Source organism: Sodiomyces alkalinus (genome assembly GCF_003711515.1).
Source record: "Sodiomyces alkalinus F11 unplaced genomic scaffold SODALscaffold_12, whole genome shotgun sequence".
NCBI lineage: Eukaryota > Fungi > Ascomycota > Sordariomycetes > Glomerellales > Plectosphaerellaceae > Sodiomyces > Sodiomyces alkalinus.
In genome coordinates this window covers 192,678-211,923 of record NW_021167090.1, presented here as the reverse complement: position 1 = coordinate 211,923, position 19,246 = coordinate 192,678, and the positions used below count along the sequence as shown (strand labels likewise).

The 19,246-nt window shown below is 52.8% G+C and overlaps 6 protein-coding genes across 6 annotated transcripts; 3 read left to right on the top strand and 3 right to left on the bottom strand.

Annotated features, from left to right (window-relative positions):
- Nucleotides 1–425: 425 nt before the first annotated feature.
- SODALDRAFT_381884 (hypothetical protein) lies at nt 426–4,050 on the top strand (the record flags this gene model as incomplete). The annotated part of the gene is made up of 4 exons (XM_028615197.1): nt 426–522; nt 601–730; nt 1,455–1,830; nt 1,911–4,050. 4 exons carry the CDS (start codon nt 426–428, stop codon nt 3,750–3,752), a joined length of 2,445 nt encoding a protein of 814 aa, XP_028462715.1. The 3' UTR covers nt 3,753–4,050.
- Nucleotides 4,051–5,991: 1,941 nt separating this feature from the next.
- On the top strand, nt 5,992–7,760 carry SODALDRAFT_284462 (hydroxymethylglutaryl-CoA synthase; the record flags this gene model as incomplete). Its single annotated transcript, XM_028608467.1, has 4 exons — nt 5,992–6,051; nt 6,239–6,341; nt 6,462–7,528; nt 7,623–7,760. 4 exons carry the CDS (start codon nt 5,992–5,994, stop codon nt 7,758–7,760), a joined length of 1,368 nt encoding a protein of 455 aa, XP_028462714.1.
- A 425-nt stretch (nt 7,761–8,185) lies between these two features.
- On the bottom strand, nt 8,186–10,088 carry SODALDRAFT_329109 (FAD binding domain-containing protein). The gene has a single exon (XM_028610857.1). The coding sequence runs from the start codon at nt 10,002–10,004 to the stop codon at nt 8,343–8,345; it is 1,662 nt and encodes a 553-aa protein (XP_028462713.1). The 5' UTR covers nt 10,005–10,088; the 3' UTR covers nt 8,186–8,342.
- A 338-nt stretch (nt 10,089–10,426) lies between these two features.
- SODALDRAFT_329108 (hypothetical protein) lies at nt 10,427–12,307 on the bottom strand. Its single transcript, XM_028610856.1, has 2 exons — nt 11,386–12,307; nt 10,427–11,209 (listed from the first exon to the last, which is right to left on the bottom strand). Exons 1-2 carry the CDS (start codon nt 12,156–12,158, stop codon nt 10,495–10,497), a joined length of 1,488 nt encoding a protein of 495 aa, XP_028462712.1. The 5' UTR covers nt 12,159–12,307; the 3' UTR covers nt 10,427–10,494.
- A 355-nt stretch (nt 12,308–12,662) lies between these two features.
- On the bottom strand, nt 12,663–14,359 carry SODALDRAFT_73460 (hypothetical protein). The gene is made up of 4 exons (XM_028615630.1): nt 14,178–14,359; nt 14,099–14,105; nt 13,694–14,013; nt 12,663–13,620 (listed from the first exon to the last, which is right to left on the bottom strand). Exons 1-4 carry the CDS (start codon nt 14,208–14,210, stop codon nt 12,913–12,915), a joined length of 1,068 nt encoding a protein of 355 aa, XP_028462711.1. The 5' UTR covers nt 14,211–14,359; the 3' UTR covers nt 12,663–12,912.
- Nucleotides 14,360–14,853: 494 nt separating this feature from the next.
- On the top strand, nt 14,854–17,682 carry SODALDRAFT_329105 (hypothetical protein). The gene is made up of 2 exons (XM_028610855.1): nt 14,854–16,931; nt 17,062–17,682. Exons 1-2 carry the CDS (start codon nt 15,082–15,084, stop codon nt 17,261–17,263), a joined length of 2,052 nt encoding a protein of 683 aa, XP_028462710.1. The 5' UTR covers nt 14,854–15,081; the 3' UTR covers nt 17,264–17,682.
- The last annotated feature ends 1,564 nt before the right edge of the window (nt 17,683–19,246 follow it).

Below are 19,246 nucleotides of genomic sequence, written 5' to 3'. Positions count from 1 at the left end.
CTCTTTGAGTTAAGTCTTGTTCCGGGACACCGACCTGAAGTTGCAAGTCGGGCCAAGCAAGGGCTCGGTGAAGGTATTTAGCGATGTGAATGGTCATGTGCCGACCATGGCTTGCCGATAGATAGGTACCTCCTGAGCCTGCAGCACATTGAGGGTTCCAGATCGACGGCACTTCAGTCTCAGCGGGAAGGGAATAGATTTAACCAAAAGGCCTCGTCAAGGGCCTTAATAAGGCCCCGTTCGATAATTTCATTAACTTTGTCAGATGCCTCATCAAGACGGGTAACACAGTACGAGTAGGTAGGTATAGTACCTATATTACCTAAGATATATAGGTATCTTGAGGTATTCCCGCTAAGATCTTCCCAAGGTAATTATCTGGTTTCCAAGACATGGGATTAGGCACGCACCAGTGGAGACCCCCCATGTCGGCACCTGGCCGTCTCGTGCTTGGGCAATTTCCAATTTTCCACTGGGGCCTCAATGGATCTGGATCAACCAGAGAGCCGTTATCCTCTGCTCGTGCCGTCTCTGTCCCGAGCCCTACGCGTCCCGCTATTAGTGGCTTATTGCTTAGATTGTCTGCCACTTTCATTCCAGAGTCCTCGTTGGCCCTGGTGGTGTCACCTGCGCCCTCTTCCGTCACTCGCCGCCCATCCCACATTCTGCACACATTCGGACACTCACGCATCGAATCTCACGTATATACGTACCACAATGATGCAGTCGGGTCTGACTGGACGAAAAGAGGCCTCACTTAGGCCTAGACGGCAAATGTAGGTTACGTCAAGACGGCTATTTTCCTTGGCTCGATTAGATGCAGGGAGGCAAAGTAGTCGGGCATGCGCGCAACGCCTCCTCGAGTGAGAGAGCTTGTCCTTCGTAGGTTAGTTAGGGTCAGATACCTATCGTGTTATATTCTAGCACGTGAGTCAGGATAAGGTGGCCTCCTATTAGCTGGAGCAGCCCTATAACCGGTAGCACATATATTTATCATACATATACCCGCCCCCTTTTTCTCTTCTCTTTTATAGATGATATAATTATTTATTCCTTAAATCAACGCTCCGTGGAAGCATACTCCCGTTGATTCAATATATTGGGTATCGCTGCCTGGGGTTCTGGGGTTCTGGGGTTCTGGGGCTCTGGACCCCTGCCCTGGCTGCCTAATAGGTACGTCGCCGATGACTGTGATTCTACCTTGGGTACTCAAAAAGCAATTGGCCTCACGTACCTTATCCAGGGTCAAATTGCCAAAGTAATAAATAGGCGGTCACTTGCCTGACTCTGTCGATGCGATACGTCTTCTTTGCTGTCTCATCCATCTCACACATTCTCCATTTCACTACCTCCACGTATCTATCTATATCCACATCTTCTCCAAAGGCGGCATTTGACCCTACGAAGTGATTAGGTGATATTCGTATCTGGAGACAACTCTTTCCCCTGCTGAGCTACAACGTACGCATCTTTGGATGCCGCTCTGGCTGTTATCTTCTCACTTCGTATCATTTCATTGGATTGCGAATCGCAACAGCCATGGACACCTACGCGCAGACACAATGTTCACCGGGGGTGGCTCCTGAAACTCCTTTCGCAACCCCGGCTCCTCCTCAACTTGCCATCCTCGATTTCTTCTTTCCCGGCTTCAGCGTCATATCGACCGCCTTCGTCCGATACCTCGGCATCGACCTCAATGTCTACCTTCCCGTTCTCATCATGTGTGGTGCCGCCACATTTGCCTGGAAGTACTTCAGCGACTACGTCTGGGGCATCGTGGAGACTTACTTCATGTCGTCCGTCGAGATTCGTACCGATGACGAGATTTACGTACGTTTCCCGTGCCATGATTCTCGCTCGCTTTTCGTGGCACATTTGCCCTAACCAGTGGAAAAATACAATAACGACAGAATATGCTTATGGCTTGGGTGGCTTCGCAACGTTTTGCCAAACGATCGCGGCGCTTCGTGGCCAACACCAATTTGAATTCGCGCGCCTGGGCTCTTTGGCGGTGGGATGCCGATGATGAAGATGACACGGACAACGATGTTGGGACTGACCAGACCCCGGGTGAGAACGGCGCTTATGGCGTCCTCGGAGAGTCTAAGAAGGTACTGGCCTACACGCCCAGTTTTGGCAGCCACACTTTCTGGTATAAAGGCAGGCTTCTGCGGTTTAGCAGAAGCCGGAACCAGCAGCAGGGTTATATGACCGTCAGTGAATCCGAGGAAATCAGCATCTCTTGCTTCGGACGCAATCCCTTGGTTCTGAAGCAGCTGCTTCTCGAGGCTCGCAGCGACTACCTCAAGAAGGACACCAAGAAAACCATGATTTACCGCGGCAACACCCGGAATTCGGGTGACCCTTCCTGGCAGCGGTGCATGGCACGCACAGCCCGGCCCTTCTCCACCGTCATCCTCAACGAGAAGAAAAAGAAGGAGCTCGTCGACGACGTGGCGGATTATCTCTCCCCCGCCACGCGGAACTGGTATTCGAACCGTGGAATCCCCTGGCGGAGAGGCTATCTATTGACCGGGCCTCCCGGTACCGGCAAATCGTCGCTCTCGCTAGCCCTAGCCGGGTACTTCAAGATGCGCATCTACATTGTCAACCTCAACTCCATCTCTGCCAGCGAGGACAGCCTTGCTTCCCTCTTTTCCGAACTCCCCCAGCGGTGCATTGTCCTTCTCGAGGACATTGACTCCGCGGGGTTGACCCACACTCGAGAGCAGGACAGCGGCAGCACTACTGCCAGCGGCGACGACAACAAAGACGGCATGGTTCCCGGGCAGCTCACCACGGGCGACAATTCGAACAACAGCAATTCGCGCCTCTCACTCTCCGGTCTTCTCAATGTCCTGGACGGCGTGGCAAGCCAGGAAGGCCGTGTACTGGTCATGACCACGAATCACATCGAGAAGCTGGACAAGGCCTTGATCCGACCTGGCCGAGTAGACATGACAGTCAACTTCACCCTGGCTGACCTGGAGATCGCGGGTGCCATCTTCCGGGCCATCTACGCTCCCCTCGAGTGCGAGGCGACGACTGGCCGTGACTCGGCTGACCTGTCCTCCGAGGAAAAAGACGCGGCGGCCGCGCAGGCGGCGGAGAAGCAGGCCGAGAGTGTGGCACGCATCGAGGTCTTGTCCCAGGAATTCGCTGCCAAGATTCCCGAGCACGAGTTTAGCCCAGCAGAGATTCAGGGGTTCCTGATGCGCCACAAACACGATCCCGAAGCAGCTATCAGGTTGGCCGAAGAGTGGATTGTTGAAACCCGGAAGCAGAAGAAGGAGAAGGAGATCAAGGCAGCCGAGGAGAAGCGTAAGGCGGAACAGACGAAGAAGGAGGAGGAAGAGAAGAAGAAGAAGGAGGAGGAGGAAGAGAAGAAGAAGAAGGAGGAAGAGGAAGAGAAGAAGAAGAAGGAGGAAGAGGAAGAGAAGAAGAAGGAGGAGGAGGAGGAAGAGAAGAAGAAGAAGGAGGAGGAGGAGGAAGAGAAGAAGAAGGAGGTGGAGAAGAAGCAAGAGAAAGGTCGAGAAAAAGGAGACGTTAACAAGGAAGCGTCCCAATCAACAGAGCCTGTGGCATCGACACAGGTCGCCTCGGGTGACGTGGAGAAGGAGGGCAAGCCCCAGGAGGCAGACGGGCTAATTGCTCAACCTGAGGGACACGAGGCGGCTCAGCCAGGGAAGGATCGCCCAGAAGGCCGTCAGGACGGTCCTGATTCAGGCTACGTGTCGCCTTCTGGATCATAGGAGTGTGGAAGGCCCCAGTGTAATACTATGGAAAAACTGGCATAGGGCTGTAAATAGCTGGCGTTTTGGGCGTTTAGAGGTGACGCGGGAATGACCCAGGGGTGTACACCAAGACATGGCAGCATCAGCATCATATAGCACTGATACGATATCACTAAACGAATAACGGTATTTTATTTCCTTCTTTGCGGGCAAAGACTTGAGCCTCATACAACTGGGGTCTGACTGACTGCCAACAACTGAACGAGATCCGGGGTTTAAGAGAAAAAAAAATTGCGACCCAGCACTAAACTTCAACGGCATATGAAATCGAGTCCCAAGGCAATTCCTTTTCGTACGGCGTGCCATAAATAAGCATACAATGACGTGATAACGGCTCCAGCTCTCGAAGAGGATCTCGAAGGATTACTGGCTTGGTTTGTATGAGGTGCCGCGAAGCCCCTGAAGTTAATGATCGTGCTAATTTGAGTTGACAAGGGGGGTACGTACTCAATGGGAGAGGACCCTAACTCCTGCCACACGGAGTACCTTACCTAAGGTACCTTAAGAAGAGATAGAGGCTAGACCTGTTTGTGCGTTTTAGCGCCGATGAAGTGGTCTGATTGGCGGGGATTCTTTACTTGGCACTCGGTTCATTGTAGGTGATCTGTGCGCCATCATCAGGGTGATGAGTCCAAGGGGAAGATAAACTTCCCGAGTTTATCATTGGGGTTGTGGATACAGGGTATTTTGATGGAGATTACCGATAGGTAGGAGCTCGCAACTCCCCACCAAAAGCCAGGAAGAAAATGCAAGGCAGTCAGGGCAAGGATACTCGGTAGGGTAGGTAGCAGGACGAATATCTAAGGGTATTTCTGCCTAATAAGAGTATGTACGTTATACCGGCCTAACAATGGCGTCTTGCCATACAATTACTTCTTATACATACTGCAAACAAAGTATAGAGGAAGTATGTACGGAGAAGTTAATAAGGAGCACCCGTACCCTGTACTCTGCACAGACCCACAGACGAATGTTCATGTTATGATTTTGTTTTCGTGGTCGTCATGATATATTAGGTAGTGTCATTTGCAAGATTCTGGTTCTGGGCGCCTGATCTTCTAGCTCTTCGTACTCTGTATGTTTCTATATGTACCCTGTTCTTCAAAAGGCAAACATACACATGTCTCTATTAAGTGGGGAACAATACTAACAAACCGAAGATGAACGTTGAGAGTGGCCGTCATTCTTTAGCTCTTGCTTTGTTCTTGATGCAGAATACATACGAAGTACTTCGTAGGCCAAAAGATGTGGTAAAATGGTGGGATGCAGTGGGACACTACCTAGGTACCTCAGTGATCAAATAAAAGGGGTTATGTACTTCGTATCTATTTTTCTTGAAGAACTGTCAGAACACAAGTAAAAGGACTATGGAATTATATACGTATTTATCTAAGTGAAGTTCGCGGTACTTTACGGGGATATCAATAATTAGGAAAATAAAGGAAAATAAGTGTGGATATATAGGATCGAGGTACCCTATAAGTCTAATATAATATAGTTAGTTTATCACACCTTGATAAGGTGGCTATGGGCATCTGATAAGAACACTTAGTCCGAGCCTCTAGCTTCTCCCCTTGACTAGACAGACAGTGTTAGAGTTTTCTTTTCTATTAAAAAGAGAAAGAGAAGAGGAAGGAAAGAGAAGAGGAAGGAAAGGGAAGGAAATAAAAAAGGGAAGGAAATAAAAAAGGAAAGAAAAGGAAGGAAAAGAAAGAAGTTCTATTTTCTCAAATATAGCCGTTTTCTTCTTCTATGCCTTAGATAAGGGAAGTGCGTGATAGTTGCAATGATGAAGAACTCTATTGTTTTAGACTTCGTGGTGGAATGCGCTGTACAGAGCAGGTACCTTGGCTCTCCCCCCCCTAATGCTCCTCCCCTTAAAGATCTGATTTGCCCCAGCTGGATTTTCAAGCCCAACAAAGCCCCAAAAAACGCCCAGGTCGCGTTAGCCCCATGTCAATGTACCTATCCAATACCGGTCCCTAGCACCCCTCCACCAGCGCGTATATTGCGCGGGGCAAACAGGCGGTGAAATCTTCTGCCCCTTCCCCTTCACAAAATCTTGTGGCTAATCATAATAAAACCTCTTGTTATCCTCCCAGACCATACACCGTACAAGTCCAGTCCATCCTCCGTATTCTAACCGCCTCTCCCTCTCGCTTTCACCCCTTGGACTGCTCAATCCGCCTTTCACACGATGGCTGCCCGTCCCGAGAACATTGGCATCAAGGCCATCGAGATCTACTTCCCTAGCCAGGTTCGTGCTCCTATCCTCCCTTCCCTGCCCTGCCTTCTCCCGCCTATTCTGCCCCTCTCCTCCGACATCGCTCCGAATCTCTCCTCGTCGGGCGTACGGTATCAGGGAATCATGGCAAGAGCAGGGCAGACCGGATTATCTACACATGAGACATGACTTTCTAACTGTGTCGTCGTTATTCTCATAGTATGTCGAGCAATCCGAGCTAGAGAAGTTCGATGGCGTTAGCACTGGCAAGTACACCATCGGCCTCGGCCAGACGAAGATGTCATTCTGCGACGATCGTGAGGGTGAGTGCTTATGTTTATGCGTTTTGGGGGTTTTCTTTTTCGAAACCGCCTCCTCCTCCTTTTAGGCTGTCTGTTAGGTCGACCCAAAGTCCCTCGTGTGCTCACAGCTGCTCCTGTCAGACATCTATTCCTTCGGCCTGACCGTGGTCTCGAATCTTCTCAAGAAGTACAACATCGACCCCAACTCGATTGGCCGCCTTGAGGTCGGCACCGAGACTCTTCTTGACAAGTCCAAGTCGGTCAAGTCCGTGCTCATGCAGCTCTTTGGGGAGAACACCAGCATTGAGGGTGTTGATACTATGAATGCTTGCTATGGTGGCACCAATGCTCTCATGAACGCCGTCCACTGGATCTCGTCGCCCTTCTGGGACGGTCGTGACGCCATTGTGGTCGCTGGTGACATTGCCCTCTATGCGAAGGGCAATGCCCGCCCCACCGGCGGTGCCGGCGCCGTTGCCATGCTTGTCGGCCCCAACGCCCCCATCGTCGTCGAGCCTGGCCTGCGCGGTACCTACATGCAGCATGCCTACGACTTCTACAAGCCCGACCTCACCAGCGAGTACCCCTACGTTGATGGCCACTTTTCCGTCACCTGCTACACCAGGGCTCTCGATGCTGCCTACCGCGATTACTGCCAGCGCGAGGCCAAGCTCGCCAATGGCCACGCCAATGGACACGCTGTCGACTCGTCCAAGACCTCCCTCGACCGCTTCGACTACCTGACCTTCCACGCCCCGACCTGCAAGCTGGTGCAAAAGTCGTACGCCCGTCTGCTCTACCACGACTACCTGGCCAACGCCGACAGCCCCCTCTTTGCCGAGGTTGCCCCTGAGCTCCGCGACATGGAGTACGAGAAGTCGCTCACTGACAAGGCCGTCGAGAAGACCTTCATGACCCTCACCAAGAAGAAGTTCCAGGACAGGGTCAATCCCAGCATCCAGGTCGCCACCATGTGCGGCAACATGTACTGCGCTAGCGTTTGGGGCGGCCTGGCTAGCTTGATCTCCCACGTCGACGATGCTGATATCGTCGGCAAGCGCATCGGCCTGTTCAGTTACGGCTCGGGCCTGGCTGCCAGCTTCATGTCGTTCCGTGTCAATGGCAGTGTGGCCTCCATCGCCAAGGTCCTGGATATTCCCAATCGGTTGACCGCGCGGAGACAGGTTTCCCCCGAGACTTACGACTCGGTAAGTTGCTTCCTTTTTTTCTTCCTTTTTTTTTCCTTCGCCTCGCTTTGCTACTGGTGCAAAAAGGACCCGGAGCTGACAAGAAGAATTTCAGATGTGCGAGCTCCGTAAGCAGGCTCACCTCCAGAAGAACTACACTCCCAAGGGTGATCCTAGCACCATTGCCCCAGGCACTTACTACCTCGAGAAGGTGGACGACATGTTCCAGCGCGAGTACTCCGTCAAGGCGTGAGTCTGAAGGCGAACCGCATCTAAGAAGGGCGCAATAGAGCGACATCGGATCAAAGATGGCTTCGCCCATCGCGGGGTTTTATAGATTCGGTGGCGCATAGAGTTTGTGCTTTGGACAAAAGGAGCACAGTCAGCAAGCATCCTTTCCTTCGTACTTGGCATAGAGGCGCGCGGAGGACCCGAGAGCAGAGTGGGCCATCAGTTTTGAGGTCCGTTAGAACTCTGCCGAGAGGGAGGCGGCCCATTTTAATGAACATAATGCAACCCTACGGGTATGATGGCACGAAGCGAGACAAATAGGCGAAATTCTACCGGCATCTGCGAGCATTCGAGATAGCGGTGAGGTTCGTAATACCTGCATGAAGGGCGAAAAGAAAAGAGAAAAATAAAAAGAGTTCTATTTTAAACGATACATCCAAAATCTTCTCTATCTACTACCATGACGCCTTTTTAGTGATGGTGGGGCTCGGATATGTTGGTCTATGTTACAATGGTTGAGCTGTGATAGAAACCTAACCAAAACAGCCGCGGCTAGATCTTCAATGAAGCATGAAAGGACTCGCGGTGGGCATATAGGTCCTGATTAATTTGGCTTGTCTGGCGTGGAGTGCTCCGTCCCCTCCTTGTACTTCCACTGGGCGTTCCGATGAAGATAGTAATCGCGACTGCGGATGGACTTCCAGATGCCCCAGAGGCCGGCGAAGGGCCAGCGCGACTTGAAGGCCTGTCGCCACTGCTTGAGGTCCTCTGTGCGGGCGCCGCCATCGATGTGCACCTTGTCGTAGACGGTGGGCAGGGACTCGGCGCCGTACTTGGCGCGCAGGGCGTCGTACCATGCCTTCCCGCCATAGGCGCGCCAGAAGTCGTCCTCGGACTGGTACACGTGGGCGTAGAGCCATTTCATGCCGCCCAGCTCGGCGAGCTTGTCCTCCACGGCGCGGTTGGTCGCCACGAAGGCGGCCGGGTCTTGCGGGCCCCAGCCCCAGAGGCCGATGTTGAGCATTTGCTTGCCTTTCGGGCCTCGGGCGTTGTTGTTGTTGTTGTTGTCGTTGTTGTCGTTGTCATTGTGGCCCGCCGCTTCTTTTGCGGGTTCGCCCGTGTGCGGGTGGAAGGTGGGCGGTAGGGTCTGCTGCAGGGGACAAAGCCAGAGGGGCCAGATGCCGGTCTTCTCGGCTGTGAAGTCGATGAACTTCTCAGCGTTGGCGTAGGGTAGGGCGAGGTCCTGGACGAGGAACCGGGCTGACTCGCCGCTCCCGTGGAGGGCACGGTAGAGCATGCGGGTGTGGAGGAAGTCGTCCAGGAACCAGCGGAAGAAGCGGGTAAAGGGAACGAAGCGGAAATAGTCGAACCCGGCAGCACCAACCCAGAACCCGCCCCGGTCGTAGCGGAAGAGGTATTCTGCCAGGGGAATGTAGTCGACCGGGGGCGGAGAGTCAGAGGAGGAAGAAGAAGAAGAAGAAGAAGAAGAAGAAGAAGAAGAAGAAGAAGAAGAAGAAGGGAGGGACTTGGTGCGATCTTGGACGTGGAGGTAGAACCACGGATCCCAGGCGCCGCTGAACGTCTGTGGTTTAACGTTTTCGGGGGGGCTTTCGTCGGTCAAGGAACCAGTGATGATAACGCCGTGATCCTTAGAGAAGAGGATTCCGTCCACATAGTCGTTCTCGGGGCGTAGGGTCTCGGTGTGGACGCGCTCTATGGCCTCCTTGACCGAGTTGGTGCGGTGATAGGTGGTACGGACGAAGCGCTTCGCCTCGACAAGACGAAGTTCAATGAGGGTGGTGACACCCAAGGTGCCCACAGCGCCGGCGGCTGCGCGGAAGAGGTCGGCCCTCGGGCCCTCAGGACGGGCGGTCACGATGTCGCCGTTGGCGAGGACCATCTCAACCTCGTTAATGGTGTCGTCGAAGAAGCCATGACGGAAGCTGGAGCTCTCTCCCGCGGTTCCGGCGTAGCCACCACCAGCCGTGATACCCGGGAACTCCATGACCACCGGCGGGATAAGCCCCTGGCGGAGAGTGGACTCGACCAGGCGGTCCATCGGGACATTGGGTTCGACGAGGGCAATACGGCGAGCCTTGTTCACCTCGATGACATTGCCAAGAGCGCTGATATCGACGAAGCGGTCCCGGCGGAAAGGCCGGGTGCTATTTGTCGAGCCATGGAAGATGCGGTAGGGTTCTTTGCGTTCGAAGAAACCCTTAACAGCGGCCGAAATTTTGAAGACGGCTTGCTTATGGGGCTCCATTGTGGGGCAGGCTGTCAGCCCAGGTGCCCTGGTAGTGTGAAGAGCTACAGGGAAAGGGAAATTTGACGGAGACGAGTTTCTGAAGGTTGAATGTCAGAAAGCCATGATATTTCCCAGAGATGAGATGGAGAGGTACCTGTTAGTCTGGGGTACCTTACGTAATTACTCTAGGTACGTACGGATATGAACCATTTGCCCTGGATGGCTCAACGCGGTGATAGCGCGATTATTAGGTAATATGGCTCGTCCTCCGAGGGGCCCAAGGGTAAGGTAGCAACCGGAACCGGCCGAGACAAGTCCGAAAGATCTGATAAGATAAGTATGGCGAATAATACATTTCTGATCTATTGTGCTTCTGTCGGTGTCCTGCAATACGCTCTACAATTCCACCCAGACATTGATAAATTGTAAAGAGACTGGAGTTCATAACGTAAAATATGGCTATTTAGCCCATGTATTAACCAAAGCCCTTTATGTGTATCATAGGGAACTACAGCTTCGCCATTATCTCCGGTGGCACGTCTCTTGCATCTGATAAATGCGCGAGCACGCGACCCCTCATTTCCTCCGCATCACAACCCAGCGAGGAGAAGTCTAGTACCACCTCTTCCGATGTGCGAGCCTTGATCATCACGGCTTTCGATTCGACAGCCTCCGCTCCCTTCACTACTAGGTCCTTGATGAAACCAGCCCACGCGTCAAAACATCGCCTTGCATTCGGCGACTGGGGTAGTACCATGGCAAAACAATGCGGCATGGCCTCGTATTCTTCAAACACCACCCGAACGCCCTGACTATGCAACGTTCGCGCGGCGGACTTGTCTTCGTCCGCCAGCAGCTCCCACCCCGTGCACAGATACACGGGCGGCGCGCCCGTCCAGTCCCGGGCCATCACCAGCGTGACAAGCGGGTGCGCCACCAAGCCATCCGCAACGTAGAGGTGCCGCCGCGGCGGATTGGCCGGCCACGCACCGCAGGGTGGGTACTTGATATCGTGGTACTTCGACGCCGGGGGTAGATAGTCGAAGGCTTGGTTGGCTTGCCAGCTCGGCGAGCTCACCGTTATGTCCATCCATGGTGAGCACACGGCTGCCCCTGCGGGTAAAGGGATCTCATAGTCGGCACCGAACCAACGTATCTGACGGCCCTGTCTGCGTAGTTCGAGTATGGTTTGGAGCAGAGCTAGGGAAAGGTTTCCTCCTGCACTGTTTCGGCAGAGAGGGAGCAAAGGGGAAAGAAAGTCAGCTGGCGTATTTCGGAGGAGTAGCCTGGGGGGTTTTCCGATCCGTAGGAGACAGCAGACGAAGAAAAAAGAAAGAAAAAAAAAAGGAAGAAAGAAAAAAGGGGGAGAAAAAGAAACAGTAGAAGGGAAAGCTCTTACCTATCACCCGCTATGACTACATGTTCTGGAGCCACTGGTGTGTGGTATGCATCTGGGGGAGGGTACAACAGCGCCATGTACGACACAAGAGCGTCAAGCAATGCGGCGGGAAAGGGGTTCTGAGGCGCCAGGCGGTACCGCACCGAATAACACCGACCGCCCGTGATTTTGGCCAGCTTCTTGGTAACGGCCCGATGCGTGCATGGATCGCCGACATAGTAGGCGCCGCCATGGAGGTAGAGAACCGTCACGGGGCTCGAGACCTCCTTCTGCATCTCATCGAACAGCTCCCTTGCCGAAAGAGGCGGCAGCCGAGCATCACCCGTCGCATTCGCGCGGTATCCGGTCCACTCTGCCTCCACAGCCGTGATCCTAGGCCGCGGTATCTCCACCGGCGGCGACGACGTGTCGTGTAGACCCTCGATCGCCGCGACTAATACATCCAAAACGTCGGGGTCAGGGGGTGCGGGGGCCGCGTAGTTGGCTACCCAGATCCGACCTTTGATGCCCTGGTCTCGCACCACGAGCCTCTGGGTCGAGGAGATGGACCGAGGTTTTGTAGGCTGCAAGAAGGATCGCAAGACGGCGACTGTGAGTTCGCTGCGTAGGTCCAGGTACTTTGCCGGCTCCGAGCGACCAAGGACATGTAACAGTGTTACACGGACCACTAGTGGGAGTTTTGGCACGGCCGAAAGGAAGAATTTGACATTCTGCCACGTGGTGGGCGGCTCACGCAGTTGCGCTTCGTTTGAAGTCGTAGAGGCCGAGGCCATGTTGGGATGCGGGGAGGGGGAAGTCGTGCCTGGTGCCCCCGGCTTTCTGGTTCCTCGGTGAGCAGGTCGACTTTCACAACAAGCGATCTTGCATCAACTTTGGCGTACGGATATATAATCTCAGTACAAGAATGATATACTAATGTTACTCTAGGGAGTGGCAAGGCGGAAAGGAAGAAGATAGAGAAATGGACAATGTGACCACATGCAACAACATGAGCCTCGGCACAGGCTGCCCGATGAGTAATCAACATAGTTAACCAACAATCAACACCAAACACCTAAAATACATCAGGGGTTTTTCTTTTGGGCGAGATGAAGCACCACAAACCTGGCGTCTCTCTTGCTCCAACCCGATAATGCGCATATCGCACCTAGTCTTGGCAAAACCTCGAAGTACTGTCCAAGGTACTCTGAGCTTCACGTTAATGGTGTACGCCAATCAGGAGCCTTCAGATCCAGGTTCGGCACTTGGTATATGTACCCTGCAAGGGATCGTTCTCGGCCAACTCCGTGCAATCGGTGACGATACTAGTCAAGCCGTATCAGTGAATCCAGGAAGAATCCAAAACATGCCAGTAGCCAATCCATAATTTCACCACAGCGAGTCCACTTCAGCATTCGGAGCCCTCCTTCGTTCGAATCAAGCTGACCTACACCTGGAGGATGATCCGAGTACTGCCAGTGAGAAGAAGAAACCCCTCCCCCTTTGTATTGTACAAGTATTTTTGCTTTGCCCCTCCCATCAAGTCACTTATGACGAACCGCTAGCCTCAGGCTGTGAATTCCCAGACCCCTCACCTGCGTTTACAGGAGTAGAGCTTCCAGAACCCTTACTGACCATGGCCATCTGCCAAGCGGGAATGGATGCTTTCGCTCCCGTGTTGCCCAGTCCCAGGCCCCGGGCCAAGAGCGGATTCGGGGCATCCCCGGCGGCCGGAGAAGCTGCCGCACTGGGCGTCGGGCTCTCGACGCTGACAGTCGCCTGCTTACCCGCCATGGGGCTGGGAGTCGCGGCCGTGGCGCTCGTCGTCTGCGGGAATCCGTTGACGTTCGAAGACGCAGACGGGGTCGGCGCCGACTGCATCCGCTGCGAGATCAGGGCCTTGAGGCTGGTGAGCTCGGCGTTGATCTCGCGGAGCCGCTGGTCCGTCAGGTCCTTCTGGCTGTCCATCGCCCTCGGAATCCCATCCTTAAGGTTTCCAACGTCGTCGCGAATGCGCTGGGCCTCGTCGTCTCGGCGTCGGTTTGCTGATTTAATCTCGTTGATGACGGCTTCGAAGTCCGACAAGGCCCCGTCGAGCCTTTCTGTCCGTTCCCGTTCCGCCGCCTTGAGAGCTTCCGTGTCTTTAGCCAGCTGCTCTACTAGGGAGAACGCTTTGTCGAATTGCTCCTCGATGGACTTCTTGTCTTGCTCTAGACGTTCGGGAGTTGGCGGTGCGATAAGCGGGTACACGTAGCGCTGAAACTTGTTAGCCCGCCCGATGCCCATCATAGCCAGCTCCTCTGCTCGACTTTTCAGGATTCAACCTTACTTTTGCCAATGCATAAGCCCCATAACTGACGCCCCCTACCACCGTCGCCATAATAAACCAGTCCCTCCAGTCTCTCTTGGGAACCGGGGGAGGAGGTTGCCAAGCGGCATATTGGGCTGGATAGGTTGTCGTATAATGTTGTTGCGGTTGCCCAGCTGGCACTGGACTACCCGTAGCAGGAGGCGCGGCAACTGCTGTCGGAGACTGAACGCCTACTCGTGTGAGGGCGGCACCGATCTCTTCCTGGGTGAGGTTCTTCGTTCGGAGAAACGAGACGCGGTTCTCGATGGACGAGCTGGCAACGCTCGGATCTTGGAGAACTGCAGGGGAGTCAGTCAGATTCTTTCTAAATCCTTATTTAGGGCTGTCGGCGGGTGAAGAATGCAAATGCTGGGTCATACTGACATTGCGCCTACAATTTCAGTCACGTTAGTTTCATCACGATGATCCATGGCGGGATGAAAATACAGGTGCAAGAACATACCGCAGAGGCGACAATATCTTCTCTTATTGTCATGATTAAGATAGCTGCATCACCAATCCGATGACACGAGGGCGACCGGGAGGAGGGATGATGTTAAAGAAGCTTCGAAGTGATGATGACGGTTTGATGGCGAAGTACGGAGTAGTGCATGTGCTGTCCGTGAAACGATTCTCCAGGTCGGGATGGGGAAGCCGAGGCTCGGGAAAGGAATGGAGAACCAAAGTGAAGAAGTGGTACGTACCGATGAGTGGACCACACCGCCCGGCGATTGCTTGGCGAGACCCCATATTAACGGCCCCATTTATCCTCCAGCTAGGCTGCAGATCACGTGGTCGCGTCGAAAGGTTATTTGCCAGTGGTGTTCGCGCAGCCAATGAAATATCTGGATGGTTTGTTTACTTCCTCTCCAAGAGCAACACCTTTTCAGCCCAACTCCCCCCCCTCCATTCCCACCCACACACTCTACACCCACCTACAGCTCCCCAAAGCGACATCACCGACGATAGAATTTTTGCATCAATAGCTCTTCATCGCACAAGCGCCGCACCCATTGAAGAAGCGGGGGGCGGGTATTGCATCGATTGCGAAAGCTTTGCTGCGATAGACGATACCCCACACAATGTCGCAAGACACAGGTTTTTGGAGCGCGCGCAGAACCCGAGAGGTGAGCGAGCCTTTCCCACCCTATCAGGGGTTAGCTGTAAAGGGGAAAGGCCCCATACGACAAAGCGCCCAAAGAACAAAGAAAGGGATTAACCAAGTAGACCCTGACCATTACCGTTCTCGATAGACACTTGGAAACCTCAACTTCAACTCCAACCTACCCCAGCCAACGTCGGCCATGAAACGATCCAATTCAAGCGTCGGCGCGCCCTACTCCACGAGCAAGAGCCATGTGCGATCAATGTCGGGATCTAGGCACTCCCTGGCGCTGTCGCGGCCCAGCCAGCCTCGGTTTCAGCGCTCGTCTTCCGGCACCAACCTCACCGAGCTGGGACTCTCATCCGTCAAACGGACGTCTGTCCGCGACCCCAAATCAGCCTTTACACCTAACCCGCAGTCCAGCCGCGCGTCCATGGATGCCGACAGGAGGAGCAGCGTATACCGGTCGCGCCCGTCGACCAACGGGCCCATGAGCCACCAAAGCTTTTTCCAACAAGCGCCACAGCCGGCCGGCGTACCGCGCGACCCCCGCCCTCTCAAGGACAGGTCCTACCAGGCCAGGATAGGACAGGAGCTGCTCGACTATCTGGCGCAAAATAACTTTGAGAAGCAGATGAAGCACGTTCTGTCTCAAAACATCATCAAGTCGCCCACGCAAAAGGACTTCAACTACATGTTCCAGTGGCTCTATCACCGCATCGACCCCAGCTATCGGTTCCAGAAGAACATCGACCAGGAGGTACCGCCCATTCTCAAGCAGCTCCGGTACCCGTACGAGAGGAGCATCACCAAAAGTCAGATCGCGGCGGTCGGCGGCCAAAACTGGAGCACGTTCCTGGGACTACTGCACTGGATGATGCAGCTGGCGCAGATGCTGGACGGCCACGCATCCAACCAGTACGACGATGCGTGTCTGGATAGCGGGATCGACGTCAGCGGCGACCACATCATCTTCGATTTCCTGAGCAACGCGTATAGGGACTGGCTTGCCATGGACGAGGACGCGGGCGACGACGACGCCGAGAAGGTGCTCGCGCCGCACGTGGAACGGATGGCGGAGGCCTTCGAGCACGCCAACTCCAAGTACACGGCGGAGCTGGAGATGCTCGAGGCGGAGAACAGCCGGCTGCTGCGGGAGATGGAGGAGCTGGAGAAGACGACGCCCGACCCGGCGCTGCTCGACGACCACTTCAAGATCATGGAGGAGGACAAGGTCAAGTTCGAGGAGTACAACACGCTGGCGCTGCAGAGGACGGAGAAGTACGAGAACCGGATACAGGTGCTGCAGGAGGAACTGGACAAGCTCGTGGAGGAGCTCAGGGAGGCGGAGGAGGAGCGGCGCGGGCTGCAGAAAGTGGTGGACGACCAGGGCATCAGCATGCAGGATATTGACCGCATGACCTCGGAGCGGGAACGTCTACAGCGGGGGATCGAGTCGGCGACGCAGCGGCTCGAGGAGGCCAAGACGAAGGCGGCGGAGAAGGAGATGGAGGCGAGCTACAAGCTGGAGGAGCTCGAGAGGATGGTGGACAAGTACAACACGGTGGCGTACCAGATCGGGTTGATACCGGCGACGGCGGCCAACGCGAAGGGGAAGGACTACGAGCTCCGGGTCGCGGTGGGGGAAGAGCCCGATTTTACGTCGTCGCAGCTCCACCACGGACTGAACGGTGCGCCGCCGCCGCCGCCGCCGTCGGCAGAGAGACTACTGGCGGACCCGGTGACGGGGTACCAGCCGGCACACATCCTCAATCTGGACCTGCGGGGCCAGGTCAAGAGCAGCTTCATCGCGCTGCGCAAGGAGGTGTCGGAGAGGCGGAGCGTGGCGATGGAGGTGATGATGAAGGACCACGACCTCCTCGACGGGATCAAGGAGGCCATCGAGGACAAGCGGAACGAGGTGGAGGCGTTGGAACACCGCGTCCGGGCGGCGGAGGAGGAGTACGAGAAGACCAAGGAGGTGACGACGACGCAGAAGATGGCTTCGGATGCGCAGATTGAGAAGATGGAGAAGGAGCTTGCCAAGATGCGGGCGTCCCTGACCGAGTCGGTGCAGCTCATGGAGCAGCGCGAGATGAACACCAGTATTGAGTATGTCTTTCTCGTCTCCCAGTTCTTTTTCTTTTTCCTCTCTCTTTTTTTTTTATTTTCCTTTCTTTTCCCCCCTCGTCAGCCTTGGGAGAGGCATCGTGAAGAATGAGTCTAACGTGCGACAAAACAGATACGAACAGCTGGTGTTGAGGGCCAACTCTCTGAGAGAGGAGCTCCACACGGAGATTGACAGGATGCTGAACGATGTCATCAAGTTCAAGATTCATATCCAGAAGAACCTTGACGACTATGAAGGGTTTGTTGCAGATGAGCTCGAAAAGGAGTTGGGGAGCGGTGAGATGAGGGAAGATACCCGTGTCCTTGACCTATAAAGCCCCTATTCCTATTGGGAGGAGGAAGACAGGGCATAGTAGGATTTTGTTTTCTTTTCTCTCTTCCTGGGGACTTTTGAGATTCGGCTTCAGAGCGTGACGTGAGTTGGATTGGGTTGTTCTGGCGAGGGTTCACTGTTGTTTTGTTGCCATGGGCGTTCATTTTGAGCATTCTGGGTTGGTGTTGATGATACTCCTTTGTATGACGATGTCATGAACAGAACAAGAGATGATGGACTCTGGATCCGTCCATCCACCATTTTGATAAGACTTTCTTTTTACTTCATGTCTTGATACGATGTGTAAAGGTATGGCTTGTGTCGTACTGAAAACACGTGAGCCTGTTTTCTGTGTTTCTATTAGCTGGATTAGCCCTATATTCCTCGCGTGGAAAAGGGGTAAATGTATTTAGAACACCCACACCTTCCTATTCTTCTTTCCTTTATATAACGAATAGAATTATACATCTATTAAATCTCTGCTCCGGCCGGATTATACGCCCGTTAATCTAATAGTTATAAGCCCGGGTAGTAGCAGTAACTAGTAACTTCCTGCTAATCTATTATCTACGTTTATCTATTTTACGTATACTTCCGTAGCTAATTAAGGAGTATCTACCCTATTCTCTCGCTTAGAAAAGCCCTTATTCGCTAAATCCCTACTATAAACTATATCTATAAAGCTTAAAATCACCGCTAAAGCGCTCGGTATACCGTAGCTAGAGTCTACTAGGTAATAAGCCGATTAGATCTTCTATATTAAGTTATATACGTAGGGTATAGAGGTCTAGGCCTTACTCGACCCTAATAGGCCGGAGTAGCTAGATAACCGACCCGAGTACGTTATACCTATATCTATTGACTAGCTACGTGAAAAACACATCTAGGTTATTAACGGGGTATTAACCCCTCCTACCACGTAGGAATTAATTAAGCTCGCTAAGCTAAAAGGCTATAAGGTTACGGTATATAATTAAAAGCTCGCCCGATTAATTAAGGCGCTTAATAAAGCTAATTATATACTTAAAGCGACTATCGAAACCTCTGCCTATTAATAAGTGGTTAAGAAAGCTATTAAGAAGTACCCTAGCTACGAAAAGGGGAAATAAAACCGTTACTTTATAATATAATAAGTGATAAAGGAATTAAAGAAATACTTCGCTCCTAGCGTACTATTCTTAGCTAAAGAGGTTCGTTAAGTATACGATAAGCACCTCTAGGATACCCGAAGAGCTAATATAAAGGTGGTAGCGTGGTATACGGAGTAGAATACTCTTATCCGGCGCTATCGTTAGTATAAAGTTAACGACGTTAAGGGTTTTATAGCTATCCGTAACTTCCTTATTATAGTTAGGTAGCGTTTTACCCCGGCCTAGGTAAAGGCTAAGTTCTATAAACTAATCCGTAAGGAGAATAAGGATAAAGTAATTAATAATATCCTAATATACGGCCGCGAATTTAACGCGATTATAAGCGCTCCTAGCTTTAATAGAACTAGGTACGGCGTTTACGCTACCCTAAACGACCGCTCCGATAAAGACGATAACAGTAATAGAAAAGGGAAGAAAGGTAAGGGTAAGGGGTATAAATACCCTTATAATAGGACTTATTCGTGGAAGCCGGAGCTTTATAATAGAGTAGAGTATACTCTTATAGGTAAATACGAGTAGTAGCTATCCGTGTAGATAAGCGATAATTATATCGAATAAATCCGGAAAGAGTTATAGTAATAAAAGTGGAAAAGTCTACGAGAAACCCTATTAAAGAAAGAATAGGGAAGCGCCGGTAAAAGTGACGATAAGGGTAACGGATACCCCTTAAAGGTTATTATAACTATCTTAGACCTAACCCTTATTTACGATATAGGGGAAGTTCCCGGTATCTACGCGGCGCTATAATCTAATACTTACCCGCTCTCGTATAGCACCCTTTTAGATAACTACGGCGCGATATACTTAGTTAACTTAATCGATCTGCTTATTCC